This window comes from Cervus elaphus, chromosome 24 (assembly GCF_910594005.1).
Source record: "Cervus elaphus chromosome 24, mCerEla1.1, whole genome shotgun sequence".
Lineage (NCBI taxonomy): Eukaryota > Metazoa > Chordata > Mammalia > Artiodactyla > Cervidae > Cervus > Cervus elaphus.
The window spans coordinates 24,906,545-24,926,156 of NC_057838.1; the positions used below are offsets into that span (position 1 = coordinate 24,906,545).

General features: G+C 52.7%; 1 protein-coding gene across 4 annotated transcripts in view; it reads left to right on the forward strand.

Annotated features, from left to right (window-relative positions):
* The window catches only part of TTC21A (tetratricopeptide repeat domain 21A), a 34,444-nt gene that overhangs the window by 12,315 nt on the left and 2,517 nt on the right, over positions 1-19,612 (forward strand). For all 4 annotated transcript variants that reach the window (XM_043885579.1, XM_043885578.1, XM_043885580.1 and 1 more), the window contains exons 7-24: positions 668-752; positions 2,821-2,919; positions 4,029-4,221; positions 7,701-7,798; positions 7,978-8,178; positions 9,136-9,265; positions 10,979-11,136; positions 11,344-11,559; positions 12,471-12,709; positions 13,647-13,719; positions 13,835-13,945; positions 14,274-14,412; positions 14,600-14,703; positions 16,107-16,295; positions 17,141-17,251; positions 17,883-17,964; positions 18,784-18,934; positions 19,353-19,514. In XM_043885579.1, the coding sequence (XP_043741514.1) occupies positions 668-752; positions 2,821-2,919; positions 4,029-4,221; positions 7,701-7,798; positions 7,978-8,178; positions 9,136-9,265; positions 10,979-11,136; positions 11,344-11,559; positions 12,471-12,709; positions 13,647-13,719; positions 13,835-13,945; positions 14,274-14,412; positions 14,600-14,703; positions 16,107-16,295; positions 17,141-17,251; positions 17,883-17,964; positions 18,784-18,934; positions 19,353-19,514 (2,541 nt within the window). The remainder of the gene's footprint in view (positions 1-667; positions 753-2,820; positions 2,920-4,028; positions 4,222-7,700; positions 7,799-7,977; positions 8,179-9,135; positions 9,266-10,978; positions 11,137-11,343; positions 11,560-12,470; positions 12,710-13,646; positions 13,720-13,834; positions 13,946-14,273; positions 14,413-14,599; positions 14,704-16,106; positions 16,296-17,140; positions 17,252-17,882; positions 17,965-18,783; positions 18,935-19,352; positions 19,515-19,612) is intronic.

The following is a 19,612-nucleotide window of genomic DNA, read 5'->3' on the forward strand; positions in this document are numbered from 1 at the left end:
CCCAGCACAGTCAAAAATAAATAAATAATTAAAAAAAGAAAGAAAAGTCTGTAGTGTGATCAGGAGCCGCGTCTTCCCAGTGACACATGATGGAAACCAAAGTTTCCTTCCCATCTTACAGCTGCAGACTGACCCCCCGTCCCCTGACCTTGGTACCACAGTCATGCCTGTGTTGTTTGGGATATAAATAGGTTTCTGTCATGAAGACACCCCCAAACAAGGGACTTAACGTAAAAGGTTATTCCTCTCTCAGGGAAAAGTTAGGGTGGTGGGCCAAGACTAGGATGACAGCTTAACTCTCTAGGGTCCCAGGCCCCCTCTGTCCTATTCCTAGGATGTTGCTCACATGGCCCACATTCTGGCCAGCAAGAAGGAGGAAAGAGAAGAAATGGAAGGCATGCTGTAGGGACACCACTGGTTATACCCTGGGCACTTTCACTTGCATCCTATTGGTCAGAACGTAATCACATGGTCACACACGAGCTGCAGAGGGAAGCTGGGAAATGTAGTCTTTATTGCGGTAGCCCCATGCCCTAGCAGTTCAGCAGGCTCTATTAAAAGGAGAAGGGGAGGATAGATGTTAGGAGACAATCAGAAGATGCCACCACATCATCTTAACCTTGCCTTTGAATGCTCTCAATTCATGTGGCTCCTCTTCCTGTTTCAGAATCCTCGAAAAAGACGAAAGCAATATCGATGCCTGCCAAATTCTAGCTGTGTATGAGCTCGCAAGAGAAGGAAACATGACTGCAGTAAGTTCTTTCAAGACTCAGAAGTTGAACCTTGAAACCAACCCAGCCAAGGAGGGACCCTTCACAGCACCTCCACCCCCAAGGCTTTGGAGGGGGCTCCCTGGGACTCAGCTCCCTACCCCCATTCACACACTCGGGGCTCTGGTTTGGTCTTTGAGCCACACAGTTCAAAAGTCCGGCAGTGAGGCTAACACACTGCTCTGGTTCTGCCTCATGTTCCTTGTGTGACCTGGGCAGGTGTCTCCACCTGGATGAGCCCCAAGATGCTCATCTGTAAAAATGGAGATAATTCCACCCACTCTGTGCGGTTGTTATAAGGTCCAATTACAGGCCACGTAGGACGACTGGGAACAGTGCCCAGTGCGCTACAGTAACTTCCTCCATTTTAACTGATAGAAGTCATGATTGTGGTTTGTTGCCGGTTTTGGTTTTGTTTTTGTTTTTGCCACGCCGCATGGCTTGCGGGATCTTAGTTCTGTGACCGTGGATTGAACCCAAGCCCACAGCAGTGAAAGTGCTGAGTCCTAACCACTGGACTACCGAGGAATTCCCATGGTTGTGTTTCTTGTTTCGGGAAATGCCTTTTTTTAAGGGAATGGTTAGGATTGTTCAGATATTGACCAGGCGGTACCTGGCCCCATGGGCTTCCCAGGTTGCTCAGTGGTAAAGAATCCACCTGCCAATGCAGGAGACGTGGGTTTGGGCTCTGAATCCCCTGGGTCAGGAAGGTCCCCTGGAGGAGTAAATGGCAACCCACTCCAGTATGAGAATCACATGAACAGAGGAGCCTGGCAGGCTACAGTCTGTGGGGTCACAAAGAGTCAGACACAACTGAGCAACTTAGCATGCACCTGGCCGTGAACTTGCTCGTAAGACGTGTAGTTTTCCAGAGAAACCCCAAAGAGTCCTCAGATGCAGTCAGAAGCACCTCAAATTCATAATGAAAACCTCCATGCCCAGACACATTCTTATTTTCAAAAAGAGTTTGTGTCTTCAGTGAAAAGCCTGCCTTCTGAATAAAGATATTGCCTCTGCGGAGAGTGTGACCAGTCAAGAGGCCCTAAGGGGCCATGGCGAGAAGAGGAAGTTTCTGCTTCCTTTTGCCCAGCTCTGAGGTTATGGATTTTGTGGGGTGGGGTGAGGCGGAGGGCACAGTCTGTATTTGGTAGGAACCCTTGAAAAGGGCCCTAGCCCTGTCTCTGGGTAGAAACAAGGGACTAGGCCTGTCCTCAGCTCCCTGAGAACATGGGGCCCTCAGCAAGTCTTCCAAGGGCCTGGCCTCACGGTTAGGCCCAAGGGCAGTTAGCATTTAATGCCCCTCCTTTGCCCCCATCTCAAACCCTGGGATCTGCCCCTCACCCCAGCCCAGGCTGCACAGTCCTAAGCTTGCAGCTTAGGATCCACCCCACCCCACATCTCTTTTGGTACTTCTTTGCAGCTGCAGACTAAGAACTCCCTGCCCCCACATAGTGAGTGGGCAGAAGAGTCCACGAAAGAACACAGGCCTTGGACTCAGCCAGCCATCTAGATGGCTGGGTAACCTGGGTCAAATGACCTTAACCTTTCTGACCCTTCATCTTCTAGACTGGAAAATTCAGGTACACTGACTTTCAGAGTCCCTGGGAGGATTCACTGGAATGACAAGAGAGGCATCAATGTGGTGACTCAGGTCAAAATGGAACAGAGGTTTGGGGCCAGAGACCCACCCTGACGGTTTGCTCCTGGGCCAGCCCAGGTGGTTTGCAACCGGCCGGAGGGGACTGCTGTGTGTGCACCATACAGCTGGCTTCTGGCACTGTTTGGGGGTGTCTCAGAGGACAGCTGCTCTTCCCAGATTCGTGAATAAAGGGGCAGTGCCGGCTCTGGGGGGAAAGCCCCTGCAGGGCCCCAAAGTGATACTGAAGCCTGGGCACACCCAAGGCCAGTGAACTCTGAATCTCTGGCATTGGTGCAGAGGCCCGAGTGTGTTTAAGATCTCTCAGCTGGTGCTCCGGGCAGCCACCCTTGAGAACCTTTGCCCCACTCCCCTTTTACCTACTGCCTTTGACGCTGTATTTTGTTCTTGCAGGCTGCCGAGCACGTTAGGAATCTGATTAAGGCACTGGAAACAAGAGAGCCCCAAAATCCAAGCCTCCATCTTAAAAAAATTCTTGTGGTGAGCAGACTGGTAAGAAAGCTCCTCCCTGGTTTCTGACCTAGTGCATCTTGTCTTGTTCCCAGGGGAGATCTGTGGTCCCCCAGAAGCTCCCTCAGGACCCCGCCCCACCCCTCTCTGGCTTAAACTTGACCTCTCAGTCTAGTGGTCCAGGCCCTGGGGCCCCTGCCTGCTTCCGTCCTGTCACGGTATCAGGTAGCCTCTGTCTCCTTTGCCCACGTGCCCTTCAGAGATGCTGTGAAGACCACGGAAGTGAGATCTGGAAGCTTTCAGAGTGGGAGGCACCCTATTTGGGGAAAGAGGGCAGCAACACAGCTGTGGAAGAGCAGGGTGCTGGAGCCCCCGACTCCCATATACTTTTTGTGAAAGAGACCCAGGGAGGCCGACCTGCCTAGCCCTCTCTGACGCCAAGCACAGTGCAAATGGAGCAGGCTGCCAAACAGTCTGTCTCTGTCACAACCTTCAGCCCCAGAGCAGAATTTACTAGAAGGGGGACTTCCCAGGTGGTCCCATGGCTAAGACTCCACTCTCCCAAATGCTGGGAGACCTGGGTTCCATCCCCGGTCAGGGAACTATATCCCGCACGCTGCAACTAAGAGTTCACATGCCACAACTAGAGATCCCACGGCCCCAACTGAAAAAAAGAAAGATTTACCATAAGGAATTGTCATAAGAGCAGGGGCAGCTCTGGGGAGTCGAATTCCACTGGGATGCCCTCTGTCCCTCCACCTCTGTCTGATTCTCTCTGCTCATTCTCCAAGCGCAGCAGGGAATGTGGCTGCTCGCAGCCCTCAGGGCCCCTTCCCTCCAGTGTTCCCCTCATGCAGCTTCAGCTTGTGAAAAACCTCCTGGTGACTTGCTGGACCAGTGACTATGGCCAGACACGGGGCTGGGCCCCTTCAAGGGCTCCATGCCTGGAGGCGGTTCCACACATGTGGCCACCAGGGTTGAGGGGAGGGGGGAGGTTCTTTGGAAGCTGGACAGCTTCCTGGACACACGATACTTCTTGGGCTCTCCTGAGAACCCCCAAGTCCTGCCAAAGTGTCCCCCATTTGTAACATGGCCTTGTTTAGGCAGGTTGGAGTGACTGGTTTCCCATTCCCCATGTCTGTTCCTTCCAGTGTGGGAGGCACCCCGCGATTCTGCAGCTGGTGTGTAGCTTCATCGAACGAACCTTCGTGGCAGCATCCTCCGATGCCCACATGGCCACCGAGCTGGGCTACCTCTTCATCCTGCAGGACCAAGTAAAGGAGGCATCCCTGTGGTACTCGAAGGCCATGAAGCTGGACGAGAGCAGCGTGGCTGCCTTGACAGGTCTGTGCAGACAGGGAGCGGGGTGGCAGGCTAGGGGGTGAGAGCCAAGCAGGGTGACCTCCATGAATCCAGAAGAGAAGGGTTGGCAAGCATTCTTCCCAGAGGGTATGTGAGTTCGGGGGTACACTGTAGGAAGGGGTGCCTTTTGAGGCATCTACATGTATAGACGTAAGAGGCACAGGAATTCTTGAAAGCAGTCAAAGCCATTCTCATCTCCTTCAGACCTCTGATAGCCACACTCTGCCTGACATGCTGGGTCAGCCCGGCCTCCTCTCAGGCCCCACCAGGCCAGCGCCCCCCGCTCCCCACAGCCGCTCACCTCACCTCTGTAGACCCTCCCTCTTCAGGCCCCTGTGCTGAAGGGCCAACCAGAGTGAGTAGTTTTGAGAGTTTTGCTTCCCTATGTGTCCCAGGGCTTCCCTCCCACTTTATACAAATGTCAAATGAATTTTCCAGAGCCCAGTTTTCATTTTTACACAAAGCTCTCAAATCTGTGGTCTTTAGCAAATCCTGAGACAAAGATATTTGATTTTAGTGGAGGCATCCTTGTGATCAGTGCCCCAGACAAGCCGGCTTCCTGCCCCGGCTCCAAGGAGCTGTGTCTTTTGGGCGCAAAGTCAATTCTCACTCAACTCCAGGCACACCTGTGCGGCACAGTCAAAAAAGCAATCCAAGTGGTTGGTCTTGATTTCTGGTTCAATGTATCAGGCTGACTCCTCGTTCATCGCTTCTTCCTCCCTCCCCAAATACCCCCAAAGTCACAGCCGACATTTTAAAAAGATGGTGAGTCCCCGTAACAGCCCCAGAAACAGGGTAAGGTGCCTTTGGTAGACCAGAAACTCTGAAGAACTTCACATTTCTAGAAGATATAAAGCAGATTGCATTCAATCTGGAAGCTCTGAGCAAGTCTAGAAACCTATAAGCCAACATGGGCAGAAATGGGGCAGCTAAAGAAATGAGTAGATCAGCTTTCCCCAGAGGGCTCCAGGAAAAAGAAAAATTAAAAAAAAACACAAGCTTGGGGTCCTGAGAAGCTGGGAGCAAAATATGTCATGGGGTCATCATCGAGCTAACAGGAGGGTTATTGGAAGCCCAAGAATGGGATCAAGGAGACTCTTACCAGGTGGTGGGACAGGACAGAGCAAAACAAAGCCCCCCATGATGTCCGACCACCAACAGGGACATGAAAGACAAAAAACTTGAATGCCCAACACATAGGCAAAATCCCCTGAAACGTTCCTCCACCAGGCTGAGTCCTGGCCCACTTCCTCAATTCAAGGGAGAGCCCCTGCTGGTCAGCCAAAAGGGAAGTCCACACACAGTTCACGCATATGTGTCCCTGACTCATCCATCTTACCTGACCCGTCTGGGAAAATCAGGGGCCTTAACAATTTGAGAAATCTGCCCTGGTTGCTAATAGTCATCACTCTAGTCCATTTATAAATCTGCTAGCAGTTTGAAAGAAGGGGCCAAGTGGAACATGCAAAGCAGTGGCCCTCTGAGTAACAAAGTTAAGGCCAGATACAGAAAAGACTTTGTCCCCCAAACAGCTCCTATGTTGGCTGACTCTAGAGTCTATTAGGTCCATGAGTAAAGAACATGCCACTAGGAAAAAAATACAGATAACAAAAAAAAGAGTTGGTGAAAATTAAAAATATGATTTTTGCAAAGTAAAAATGTCCATAGATGAGCCAAATAGTGGGACGGATATGACTGAAAACCAAGATGGTGGTGAGGAAGATAGTCAGAAATAAATGTACCCAAATGGTCAAGGAATAAATTGTAAAAGAAGAATTGTAGGAACGGAGGGGTTTGTCCTCCCAACATCAAAACACATCAAAACAAGAGTAGTTAAGGACTTCCTTGGTGGCTCAGTGGTAAATAATCCGCCTGCCAATGCAGGAGACACAGGTTCGATCCCTGATCTGGGAAGATCCTGCATGCCTCGGAGCAACTAGACTCGTACACCACCACACTGGGCCTGTCCTCTAGAGCCTGGGGGCCACTTCCTGAAGCCCGAGAGCCCTGGAGCCCATGCTCCGCAACAAGAGAAGCCGCCACAGTGAAAATCCAGCGCACCGCAGCTATAGAAAGTGCCACACGGCAGCAAAGACACAGCACAGCCAAAATAAAGATAAAAAGTTATTTTTTAAAAAAAGAGAAGTCTGTCTGAGGCCAATCCTGGAATAAACAGATAGATCAACAGGATAGAAACAGGCCTTATGATAAAAATGACATTTCAAACCGATAGAGTATCAATAACTCATGGTCGGATACCTGACTATTCTTTATGAAAAAAAAATAAAGACGGGATGGGGAATACGTGTAAATCTATGGCTGATTCATATCAATGTATGACAAAACCCACTGAAATGTTGTGAAGTAATTAGCCTCCAACTAATAAAAAAATAAATAAATAAATAAATAAAATAATAAAATAAAGGTAAATGCTCATTTCACATTATCCTCAAAAATAAATTCTAGATGACTTAGATACTTAAACATAAAAGTTAAATTGGACTTGGGTTGCCCAGAGAATTCTAAGCATAACTACAAACTCAGAAGTTCTAAAGGAAAATATTTGACCAATTTATGTAAAAATTTAGAAGTACTGGATGGCAAAAAGGTAGGGGAAAAATAGTTAAAAGGTAAAAGGCAAACTAATGGAAAATGTTTGTAACAAGGAATATATATAAAGAGAATAGAAAGAGATAAAAATCCATCCAAAGAAAACAGGAAAAAGCTATAAACAGGAAAGTTACAGTAGAAAAGGCCACTAAATATATAAAAAGATGTCCATTCTCCCTAAAAAAGTTTTTTTAAAAAAGTGAATTAAAGCAAGTTATTCACTCCTTAGCATAGTAAAGAGTAAAGCATGTTTGTGAGGTCGCGGAGAAAGAAAAAACACTTCCAAATTCTTGACAGTAATATTAATTCAAATGTCCTTGGAAGGAAAGCTGGCCTTATCTATCCAGGTTTTAGATGTACATGCCCTTTGACCCATTAACTCTACTTAAGAAGTTAGAACACACAAAAATGTTGACCATGGCATTGTAATAATATTTAAACACTGAAAACCAACGAAATGTGAAATGAGGAGTCCTTCAATACTGCAGTAGCTAAATAAATGGTTACATCCGCAGTACAATATTATGTCACCATTGAAGAGAATGGGGTAATTTGTATGAACGGATGGGAAAATACACTATACACTAATAACAAACAAATGCTTTGCTAGATGTTTGAAGAAATACACTCCAGTCTGTTCATATTGATTCTCTCTAGAGAAAGACATGCTGAAAGCCAGGACGTGAGCTGGGGATGTTTTCCTTGCCCTACGGTTCGAATGCTTCACCATGAGCACATACCACTCTTTGAGTTTATGAAGACACAGGAAAGGGTCCCTGCTGTCCACTGTCCCTTGGCCTGCTGGCTCTGCCACAGAGCCGGCTCTTCATCCCAGTTCTGTCCCCTCTCAGGGATCATCTGGTGCCAGATCTTAGACGGCCACCTGGAGGAGGCCGAACACCAGCTGGAATTCCTGAAGGAGGTGCAGCAGTCCCTCGGGAAGTCCGAGGTCAGAGCTCTGTGCGGGCCGGCGTTGCTCTGGGATCCTGCCCCCGCCACACCCCTACCCTCTTCCCACCCCCACTTTCCAGTAGGGCAGCCACGACGGCCTTGGACTTCTGCTTCTCCTTGGCCTGCCGGCTCTGCCTAGCGAGCGTTGCCTCCAAGACCCAGGCCTGCTCCCCACAGGTGCTGGTTTTCCTCCAAGCCCTCCTGGCGTCCAAGAAGCACAGGGAGGAGCAGGAGGCCACGGCGCTGCTAAAGGAGGCCGCCGAGCTGCACTTCTCCGGCATGCAGTCCCTCCCCATGAGCTCCGAATACTTGGAACGGCTCGACCCCGTCTTCCTGGTCTGCATCGCCAAGGAGTACCTGGTCTTCTGCCCCAAGCAGGTTAGAGGAGGACGCTTCTTTGTGGGGCGGGGTGAGGGGAGGGGGTTGGACTGGAGAACAGGTCTGGGCAGGGGCAGGACCTGCCTGGCCAGTCACTAGGCTGCTTGAGCTTCGGGCAGTCGGGGAGCCCAGTGCTTTTCACACTTGCACGTGCAACATGCCAATCACCCAGGAAGTGGGCACAAGCCCTGCATCTCCCAGGCGACGCTGATGCTGCTGGTCCAGGGACTGCACGTGAGGAGCGGGGCACTGACCTCTGTTCATCCCAGGGAGGAACTGGGCTCCCTTTTCTCCCAATGTCTTCTAAGAAGTATTTTGGTCTTTCCTTGTTTGTCCGGCCTTCCCAGACAATCGAGATTCCCTGTGGGCAAGGATTGTATCTTACAGGCCTTAATATCCCCCAAGTGCCTCGTAATGCCATCCCACAAATATCTGTTGTGCCAGATGCCATGCTTGATAGGGGGGACTCAACAGTGAACAAATAAAGTCCCCATTCTGAGGAGCTTATGCCCTTGGACTAAGTAGTACAGAATGGATGGTAAATATGTGTGTGGAGCATGAAAGTGTTAGTCACTCAGTCATGTCCAACCCTTTGTGACCCCATGGACTGTAGCCCACCAGGCTCTTCTGTCCATGGGATTCTCCTAGCAAGAATACTGGAGTGGGCTGCCATTCCCTTCTCCAGGGGATCTTCCTAACCCAGGGAATTGAACCTGGGTCTCCTGCATTGCAAGCAGATTCTTTACCATCTGAGCTACCAGGGAAGCCCATACTTGTGGAATAAAGTAAAATAAAGTAAATAAAAATAAACAAAGTAACTAAAAATAAAATAAAGTAGGATAAAGTAGACTACATGTGGAATAAAATCCCTTCACTGAGAGTGTTTTTACTGAGCGCTCCCCGAGTCTTTTTCTTAGAATAGGACAAACCGCACAGCCAGACCCTTGTGTCCTACAGCCCCGGCCTCCAGGGCAGCTGGTGTCTCCCCTTCTTAAGCAAGTCGCTGCGATCTTGAATCCTGTAGTCAAGGTGGCACCAGCCCTGATCGAGCCACTGTATGTGATGGCCCAGGTCAAGTATCTCTCAGGTGAGCCGGTGAGTCCTTGTGGCTGGTGGGGCCCCTGGGGTGAGTGTCTGCAGGCTCCCTGCCTGGGACACTCCACACACACCCCCTCACCGGCACAGTCACCAGATGGACCCACTGTTCCCAGCCTCCAACGCCCCTGACTCCTCACCAGCAGGGGTCTCTCCCACCCTCCCTTTCGCTGACTGCTTGCTTGATCTGTGCCAGCCGACAGTCACTGAACTCGACGACGCACCAGCAGTGCTCTGATCCTAGGGGACTGCAGTGCTCAGAACAAGAAAAATGGCACCCCGGAGCTTGTATTCTAGTAAGGGTATGCAGACATCGAGCGTAGTGGTGTTGTTAGGACATGACCGTGCGATAGAGAAAGTGAAAGCCGGGGAGGGGGGGATGCGGGGGTGGCAGTTCTTAAAAGGCAGTCAGGAAGGCCCCGACAGAGGGGGGACCTTGTGCCATTAGACTCGAAGAGCCTCATGGGCCAGAACGGTCCCCATCCAGCCTCTCCTATCTCAAGGCCTGGATCCTGGAAAAAGAGGGAAGGATGGGGAGAACCCTTGTGGGGGCCCGTTGTGCTCTCTGAAGTCTTTGCTTGCCGTGACCTTTCACCCCCATCTGCTTGAAAGCCAAACTGATCTCTGGCGCCCAGAGGCTTCAGAATGCCATGGCACATCTGTGTGCTCTGCATTATATGGGCTGCGCTCTGCCTAGAGCTCCTGGTCTTCATCCTCAGTCCTCCCAGTATTCATCAGAGTGCCAAGTTTACCCGCTCCTTCAAGGTCTCCTGGGTACAAGGTGAGGGCAGGCCCTCCCTCCCGCCCCTGCCAGACACACACACACAGGGATGCTGGCAGATACCAGCGCTTGAGGGACAACAAGGTCTCCAGCTGCTCAGGTTGTCATGGTGACACCTTCACATTTCTGCAGCACAGTTGAAGGAGCAGGGAGTTTGGGACCCAGAAGCAAGTGCTCTCCACCCACTGGGTGATGGACCCCAAGCAGGAGCTATTGAGGAACCTGGCAGCAGAGGGAGGAGGGTCTCCCACCAGCTCACTGTACCCTGCCCCTGAGTTGCCACTGCCTCCCACTTAGGGCCAGCTTGGCAGCAGGAAGGCCTCTGGGCCCCCACATGCCCAGGCATTCAGAGCTCAGTCTCAGGGGCCCATGACCCTGGACATAAATACTGACTTTGTCCCTTCGGAGCTGAGTGACATATCACTGAAGTTTCAGTCCTACATTTGAAAGACAGGCATGATAATACCAACTTGGTGGGGGTGGGCAGACATGAAACCAGCCTTTCCACAGTACTTTGCCTGTGTTGGCACAGAGCGGGTGCTTCTCACATTGTGGCTGTCATGGTTGCTGCTATTATTAGGTTTTGTTCTGCTCCTAGGTATGGGAATTGAGACTTCAGTGTTCCCCTGAGCCTCCAGACGGAGCAGTGAAGTGACTTAGCCATCTCCCTGAGGGTACAGAAGGAAGGGAGGTGTCACACCGAGGTTTGAGTCTCCTGGCTGTTGTCTGGGTCAAGGCAAAAACTAATAGTAGTTCTAATTTTAGGAAGAGACCTCTGAGTCAAGCTGAACAGACACTGGGTAAAATGCCCAGCTTGGGTATTTCTGGGAAACAGGACACGTTAAAATTCCTTCTGCCTTTACATGCTGGGTCCTGAGAGTCCCCAAGGATCCCTGGATGTAGGGGTTTGTTTCCTGTTTCTAGGGGAGTTAGAGCATGCCCAGAGCACCCTGCAGCGTTGCCTGGAGCTGGACCCCACCTCTGTGGACGCCCACCTCCTCATGTCTCAGATCTACCTGGCTCAGGGCAACTTTGCCATGTGCTCCCACTCCTTGGAGCTGGGTGTCAGCCACAACTTCCAGGTGGGGGTCCCCGATGCCCTGTCACTGCTCAGCATCCCACAGTCCCACTAGCTTCAGCCCCTACTCACCTTGGGAGAATAGCCCCAGGAGCTGCCAGAATCCCTCAGCCCCTTCTGCTGGCCCAAAGGCAGGGACTGGCTCCGTGGGATCCTGTGGCTTTCTCCCCTCTGGGAGCTGGAGCCTCACACTCTGCTGATGCTCCTCTAGGTCCGAGACTACCCCCTCTACCACTTCATCAAGGCCAAGGCCCTCAACAAGTCTGGGGACTATCCAGAAGCCATAAAGGCACTGAAGATGATCATAAAATTACCAACTCTGAGGACGGAAGAGAACAAGAAGTTCCGTGGACCCTGTGTGCGCCCCAGCGAACGGGTGTCCATCTTACTGGAACTGGCAGACGCCCTCCGGATGAACGGGGAGCTGGTGAGGAATGCCCTGCTCTGTTCTCTTGCTGCTGGAGCATGCTGGGGCCAGGGTAGGCCTGGGGACCAGGCTTTTTGATTCTGGCTGGTGTTTCCTTGCACTTTATTTTAGCTTTTATTCATTTGGGAGTATCCCTTTCCCCTACTTTAAAGGCTTCAGTGGCTCCCATACACTCAAGATAAACTGCAAACCCTCCTGAGTCCTGCATGATCTGTCCCCTGCCGACCTCACTGTCCCCAGAAGGATGTCAGGGAGGCAGAGCACCAGGCCCACGGGGGCCACCACACGTGGTTGTGCAAGTTGGGCAGTGCACCTCTCCAGTGGATGCCACTTATGTCACCCTGGAGTTTTGCAGGATACAACCTGCTCAGCTGTATGGGGCAGCCCTGGGACCTTGGAAGGTCTGGCTGGGCAAAGGCAGGAAGGACCAAAATGGGCAAAGAGAGTAACTTTGTTAGAATAATTGAGAGTACAGATGCAATGAAGATACAATTCAAATATACCTTTATGTGCCCAATTCCATGGATAGAGGAGCCTGGCAGGCTACAGACCACAGGGTCGCAAAGAGTCGGACACAACTGAGTGGCTAACACTAACTAACCATAACATTAAAATACCTTTGACTGAAAGCAGGACGGTATAAGGAGAGGCATCCATAGGTCTCTCATAGGAAGAAATCACCATCAGACTTTGAAGTGCTCAGGAACAAGTTCTCACAGTCAGGGATTTCATGTCCCCCAGCTGGCCCTGCCCTCCAGGAACAGTGGCCCTCAACACCGAGAGGCTCTCTTTCTCTCTCTGTCTCTGTCTCCTTCCTGCCGCTCTAAAGTGGGGATGGGCCATCCTCTCCCTGGCTTCCAGGTGTGGTGGGTGACAGCAAATGGAGGGTCCATTGGGCTTCCTTGTCTTAGCACGAGGCCACCAAGGTCATGCAGGACGCCATCAACGAGTTCAGCGGCACGCCGGAGGAGACCCGCATCACCATCGCCAATGTGGACTTGGCCCTGAGCAAGGGCAACGTGGACCTGGCGCTGAGCGTGCTGCAAAGCATCACGCCCAAGCAGCCCTGCTACATGGAAGCCAAGGAGAAGATGGCCAGCATCTACCTGCAGACCCGCAAGGACACCCGCCTCTATATCGGGTGCTACCGGTGAGCCCCGGGCGGCGCACTGACAGCCCGGCCCCAGCCGCGTGTCAGGAGTGTTTTCTCCAGATCGTCGTCTTCTCCCCGGGCTTCAGAACATGTTCTCAGAGTGTGTTTGACAAGAGTAGGGAATTTCCCATGGTGAAAATCTGAGTGTGATCAGTCGATCAGTCAGGCCAGCCTGCTGCTGAGTTTTAAGGACACAGGAGTGAATCTTCCCTGAGTTCTGCTTGCCCCTCATCATGGTTCGCATCCTGGTGGGAACCGTGGTCCTGCCCCAGCCCCTGGCGTGGCCTGTCCTTGGGGAAATGCTCAGTGGCTTGGATGTAACCAATGTGAGTGAAGGAGGAGGGAGAGGCAGGACTGGGAGCCCTCAGCAGTTTTCTCTACAATTCGATGTTGGGACCTCAAGGGTACCTTTCCTGTCCCCTTCCTCAGGCAAAACTCCATCTAGGCAATTCAGGAGGAAGAGGAGTTGATGCCAAGAGCAGTGGGAAACCAATAAACAATGAGATGACATGGTCTCACTGAAGGTTTAGAAAGAGTAGGCTGGGACTTCCCTGGTAGTTCAGTGGTTAAGACTCAGTGCTTCCATTGGAGGGGGCTTGGGTTCAATCCCTGGTCAGGGAACTAAGATCCCACATGCCACGTGAGGCTTGGCTGAAAAAAAAAAAAGAAACAGGCTGCCTCATAAAGAAGGTTCTAGGCATTTGGGGTGGAGTCCAGAGGAGTAGGTGGAAGTCCTGGCCATGGTCCAGATAACAGATGAGGAGAGCCTGAACTAAGGGAGCTAGCACCGTGTCCCATCTGAGCCGGTAAGTATTGGGTGATGAATAAATGAGTGAATGAATGGGTGTCACAGAAGGAGTGAGAAAGAGAAGAGATGGATTCAGGAATAGGAAGGATGCACAGAGCTGAGCTAAGGTTTTGGTTACTTTTGCAGGGAGCTCTGTGAATATCTGCCTGGCCCCCACACCAGTCTGCTGCTGGGTGATGCTTTCATGAACATTCAGGAGGTGAGTGAGGGTCTCATGACCTCACCAAGTGGCCGCCGTCCCCCCACTCCCATCCCACCCCAATCTCGCTTCTCCAGTAAGAGAAGAGAGAGACGGCAGCCCCTTTCCCCACCAGCCAGAGAAGGCCCTGGAGGTCTACGACGAGGCCTACAGAAAGAACCCGCACGATGCGTCCCTGATCAGCAGGATTGGGCAGGCTTATGTGAAGACCCACCAGTACACCAAGGTCAGGCCATGCTGGGGTAGGCAGGGGCGGGGAGGGCCAGCCCAGCAGGGAAGATGGAGGAGGGTGCTTGGGTGGGAGGCTGGATGGGAGGGGAGACCCCCCTGAACAGGGTGCCAAGGAGAGGGCTCAGCAACTCCCCACCACCCCCTAACACCTGCCGAGCCTGAGGCTCGAGCCCTGTGCCAGGCGGGAGGCCATTGCATCTGAGGCTTCTGTGTTCTGGAAGAGTACACAGGCATGGTGATTGCAGGGTTGGGGGGAGGGACACAGAGTGAGGTGCCCACGTATAAAACCAGACCTGATGCCCATGTTTCCTGTGTGCACTAAGGCAATTAATTATTATGAGGCTGCCCAGAAGATTAGCGGACAGGACTTTCTGTGCTGTGATTTGGCCGAATTGCTCCTGAAGTTAAAGAAGTTCAACAAAGCAGAAAAAGTTTTGAAGCAGGCACTGGATTATGACTTTGGTGAGCGCACCCTAACTCGCTCCCTTAGCCTGCCTTCAAGCAGACACTCCCTCTTCTCCTTCAGGATGGGGCAGGGAACAGGCACTGGCTGGGGCTTTGAACCCAGCCCCCATCCTCCCCCACCCCCTACCCCCACCCCCCACTCCCCAGGGGCCAGGAAACACTACTTTGAGTTTCCATTTTGCAGTCAAAGACATCCCATCCATGATGAATGATGTCAAGTGCTTACTTTTGCTGGCCAAGGTTTACAAGAGTCATAAAAAAGAAGATGTGACGGAAACTTTGAACAAGGTAATTGACAAGTAGACTCAAGCTGTCTATCTGCCATTTCCTGATGGAAGCTGAAGATAGGACCGCAGGTCTGGAAGGCTCCAGGCCTGGTCCTCTAAAGAGGATCTAGTTTACACCTCTGACATCCACCTTCCATTTATCCCCCTACACTTGCTCTTTTATTGATTGTGCAAGGAAGTGCTCAAAACCCGCCTGGACTGGACCAGAGAAGGCAGGGAGGAAGACAGTGCCTTTGTCCTCAAGGATGCTTGTGCTGTTAATAATAGACAATGCCAGCAGCCCTCATGCGTTGAATGCTGTGTGCTGAGTTCTGTACTAGGCTTTTTGTCTTATTTAATTCTCACAGTAGCCCTTTGAGCTAAGCACTGTGACATTCCTGTTTAACAGATAAGGCTCAAAGAGGTTAAGAAATGTACCCAAAGTCACAGTGCTAGTAAGTGGTGGAGATGAGATTTGAACCAGCTTTGACCTGTTCCAACCCATAGTCTCCTGCGGGGACTGCTGAGTGCTTGCTAAGTCGCTTCATTCGCATCCGCCTCTTTGCGACCCTCTGGACCATAGCCCACCAGGCTCCTCTGTCCATGGGATTTTCTAGGCAACAATAGTGGAGTGGGTTGCATGCCCTCCTCCAGGGGATCTTCCCGACATAGGGATTGAACCTGCATCTCTTACGTCTCCCGCCCGGGCGGGCAGATTCTTTACCACTAGCTCCACTGAGAAGCCCCTGCTAGGAGACTCCTGGCCATTTTTTCCCCTCCTCTTCACTCTTTCTACCCAAGGGTATGGCCTGGCACTTGCCCCTGGGGCGTGTGCCTGTGGTTGTAGACCATCTCTGACTGCTGACGTGACTTATCCGCAGGGTTTCCCACTGGATTTCTATTCCTCAGTCTGGCCTTCAGGGAACCCAGGGCTGATCTGTGCCCACTACCCAAAACTTAACCCCAGCCTCATTGTTTCCCCTTGCCCCAGTGCTCCCTGGCTACTTGGGTCATGGCTATTTTGGGGGCTGCCTCAAATTCCCAGCAGGACACTGCTCAAAACAAATGCACCCAACAAAACACAGCCCGTGCTGAACACCTACTGTGTGCCTGTTCCAGCCTACTGGGCAGCTGAGGTAGATCAGACACAGTGAGTGCCAGGTGTGATGGAAACAGGTGAACGAGCCGAGTACAGTGGAGTGTTTTGTTTGAGAGCCTTTGCTTCTGCTCCCGCCCCTGCGGCATGCCAGTTCGCCTCCTGGGTACTCAGCCAATGGCCTTGCCTGTCCAGAGCGACCCAGATTTGCTCAAGGGGACCTGAGATGCCCTTGCTTAGACAGCTAGCTCTGAGATGAGAGCTCAGAGGCTTGCTGCGAATTGGCCTGAGACCTGGGCTGCTCACGCAGCGTTTCCTGGTTTCCCTAGGCCATGGACCTCCAGTCTCGGATCCTGAAGCGTGTTCCCCTGGAGCAACCAGAAATGATCCCCTCCCAGAAGCAACTGGCAGCCTCCATCTGTGTCCAGTTTGGGGAATACTACCTGGCAGAGAAGGAGTATGCCAAGGCCGTGCAGTCTTATAAAGATGCTCTCTCCTACACGCCTGTTGACAATAAGGTGGGGTGCTTGGAGTGAGACCCTTGTCCTTGCCTTGGGGCACAAGGCAGAGCTCCCTGACTATGGACGGAAGCTGGTTCCTTCTCTGTGGTTCCCTGCGAGGGGCACAGACCCCTGGTGTAGGCGGGCCTGCTGATCCCAGGGCCCTCACCCACTGCAGCCCTCGGTGGCAAGTGTAGTGTTTTCAGGTCCCCCTTGCAGGTGTGGAGAGGACATTGTGGCTGCCAGGGGCTTTTCTGGGCATAAAGCCCAGGCTAAGCTTCCAAGGAGGTTTAGGGTCATGTGAGAGGCATGGCTCCAGGTAGGAAATGGTGGCTGCAGTTCACTTGAGGAGAGGAGATGAAGAGCTTAGTGACAGACCCATTCATTTATTTAACGTGTTCTCACTTAACAGATTCCCAATACGTGCAAGCCAGGTACTGGGCTAGGATATGGAGACGCAGTGGGGCAATGCAAGGTCCCTGCCCCGGGCACTGGGTACAGACAAATACATAGGCAGTTCTAACAGCATGTGATACCCACAGGGGGGTCAGGACACTTGGAAACTCAGATGAGGGGTACCTGTCCCGGAGCCTGGGGCGCAGAGGGCTTCCCTGAGGAGATGAGATTGGAGCCGAAGCCGAAGGATGAGTATGAGCTCAGCGGGCCCTGCCTCTCAGTGGTTAGTTGGAAAAAAGTCATGACGACATGGGGGAGAGCCAGAGACATCATCGCAGGGGGTCAGAGACATGCTTTCATGCTTTGAAGGCAGAGCTGACAGAACATGGGCGTGCGAGGACGAGGCCTGGGTGCCCAAGCTTCCCCATGATGCGCATTGGTCAGTCACTGTCTCGGGGCCTGTCCAGGTGGTGCTGGAGCTGGCGAGGCTCTACCTGCTGCAGGGACACCTGGACCTGTGTGAGCAGCACTGTGCCATCCTCCTGCAGACTGCGAAGAACCACGAGACAGCCTCCTTGGTGAGAGGCTGCGGGCCCGGGTCCCCACGACCACAGGCGGGCTGCTTCCTAGCCCGGTGACCCCGGATACCCAGTGGACCCAGCCCTGCGGGGTCCACTGGGTCCGTCACCCCGGACGCGAGGGGTGGGCTGGCAGCAGGGGGCAGCAGCGCCCTCCCTCCTGGGCCACATCCAAGGGGAGTGGGTAAGGCTGATTCACTCCAGGGGAAACCACACCCACTGGTGAAGGCCAGGTTAGGACAGGTTCGTGGGGCTTCAGGAAGTGTGAGGAAACAGCCCTCCCCAGTCCTACCCCATTCTGCCCTGTCACCTGGACCACCTCCAGGGCTGTCCCCAGTGGAGGTGGGTAGCCCCCAATACACCCCGCTGCCCGCATCTGGCAGTTCTCAGACATGGGTGGAGGAGCTGGCTCCACGGTGTCCACCCTCGGCTTTTCCTTCCTCCTTCCATCCTCACCCCCACCCCTCTCCCCAGGCTGGCCCACCTCCTGTGGGACCTTCTCCCAGTGCCCAGAGATGCTACCTAGGAAGTTCTCTCCTACCTTCCCTCCTTTCCTGTCCCCGCTTCCCACCACAGCCTCCCCACTGCACCCATGCAAGCTGCTATCGCAGCATCATGTGTATTCTGATAGATGATGGCCGACCTGATGTTTAGAAGACAGAAGTACGAAGCTGCCATCCACCTCTACCACCAGGTCCTGGAGAAAGCACCAGGTAGCTAACTGGCTGCATCAGGCCTGCCCATCGTGACTGCCTGTGTCAGTTCCCACCCAGCAAGGTCTGCTCTCGCCCAGAAGGGTGGGCCCTCTCCCCTCTCGCCAGAAGGGTGGGCCCTCTCCCCTCCTTCCTGACCAGGCAGAGGAAGCCCCTTCCTCTCTGATTGTTCCCAGAGAGGCAGGAAACTGATAAAGTCCCACTGGAACGTGCTGGCCCTTTCCCAGTCCAAGGGGCCAGTTCCCGGTCCCAGGCAGGGCAGTGCTTGGTCCTGCCTGTCTGTCCCCAGACCCCAGACACCATGACTCAACCTGAGTTCCCCCTGGGAGGTCACAGCCTCCTGGAGGTGGCTAGAAATTCTCCCCTGGCACGTAGCTCTCTTCCCACTCACTGTAGCATAAAACCTCCCTGTCTTGCTGGGGAAGGGGCCAGGCATGAATAAGAGGCTTAGGCTAGAGCTCCAGCCAGGCCCATGTCAGTCACCCAGAGGCCCAGCATATCACAGCCATTAAGAATGCAGGTCTTGGAGCCAGACCTTCTAGGTCTGAATCCTGGTCTTCCACTTACCTGATGTGTATGTAACCTTTGGCAGATTACTCAAAAAAAAATTTTTTTTTTTTACTCAAATTCTTTGTGCCTCAGTCTTCTCATCTATAAAATGGGAGCAAGAAGAGTGACTACTTCATTATGTCTCAGTGGAGCCGCTGGGATGCCCATGTTCAACCCTGACCGCTAGTGTCTCCTGGTTCTCTCTGCTTCCCCCTACCTGATTCAGCTACTGGTTATCACAGCCTGGAGGTTTCTGCTTTCTTATTTTAGACAATTTTCCTGTACTGAACAAACTAATCGATCTGCTACGAAGAAGTGGCAAACTTGAAGACGCCCCAGCCTTCTTTGAATTGGCCAAGAAGATGTCCAGCCGGGTGCCTTTGGAGCCAGGGTTCAATTACTGCAGAGGCATCTACTGCTGGTGGGTTGGGGTGGGTGTCTTGGCAGGTGTGTGTAGGTGTTTAGTCACTCAGTCGTGTCTGACTCTTTGCAACCCCATGGACTGTAGCCCTCCAGGCTCCTCTGTCCATGTGATTCTCCAGGCAAGAATACTGGAATGGGTTGTCATTCCCTTCTTCAGGGGATCTTCCTGACCCAGGGATCGAACCCAGGTCTCCTGCATTGCAGGCAGATTTTCTACCATCTGAACCACTAGAGTGTAGGAGGCTCTCCCCAACAGACGTGCTGGGCTTTGCCAGGGAAGCCACATCGGGAAGTGGGGAGACCAGAGATCCTGCCCTTGCTTTGCGCAGATTCTTGGAGTGACCCCTGAGTGTTCTTGTTCTCCCTGGGCCTCAGTTTCCCTGTCTGATTCTTAGGGTTACTCTTCTCCGCTGCAGGCACATAGGACAGCCCAACGAAGCCCTGAAGTTCCTAAACAAAGCGCGCAAGGACAGCACTTGGGGCCAGAGCGCCACCTACCACATGGTGCAGATCTGTCTGAACCCAGACAACGAGATCGTGGGCGGAGAGGCTTTTGAGCACCTGGTGACCGAGAGCAAGTGAGGGCCCGGCTGGCTGCGGGTAGGGAGGGAAGGCAGGGAGAGCCCTCGGCCTCTGGACTGAGGTCTGGCGAGGGCCTCGTGGGCAGGCTAGGCCA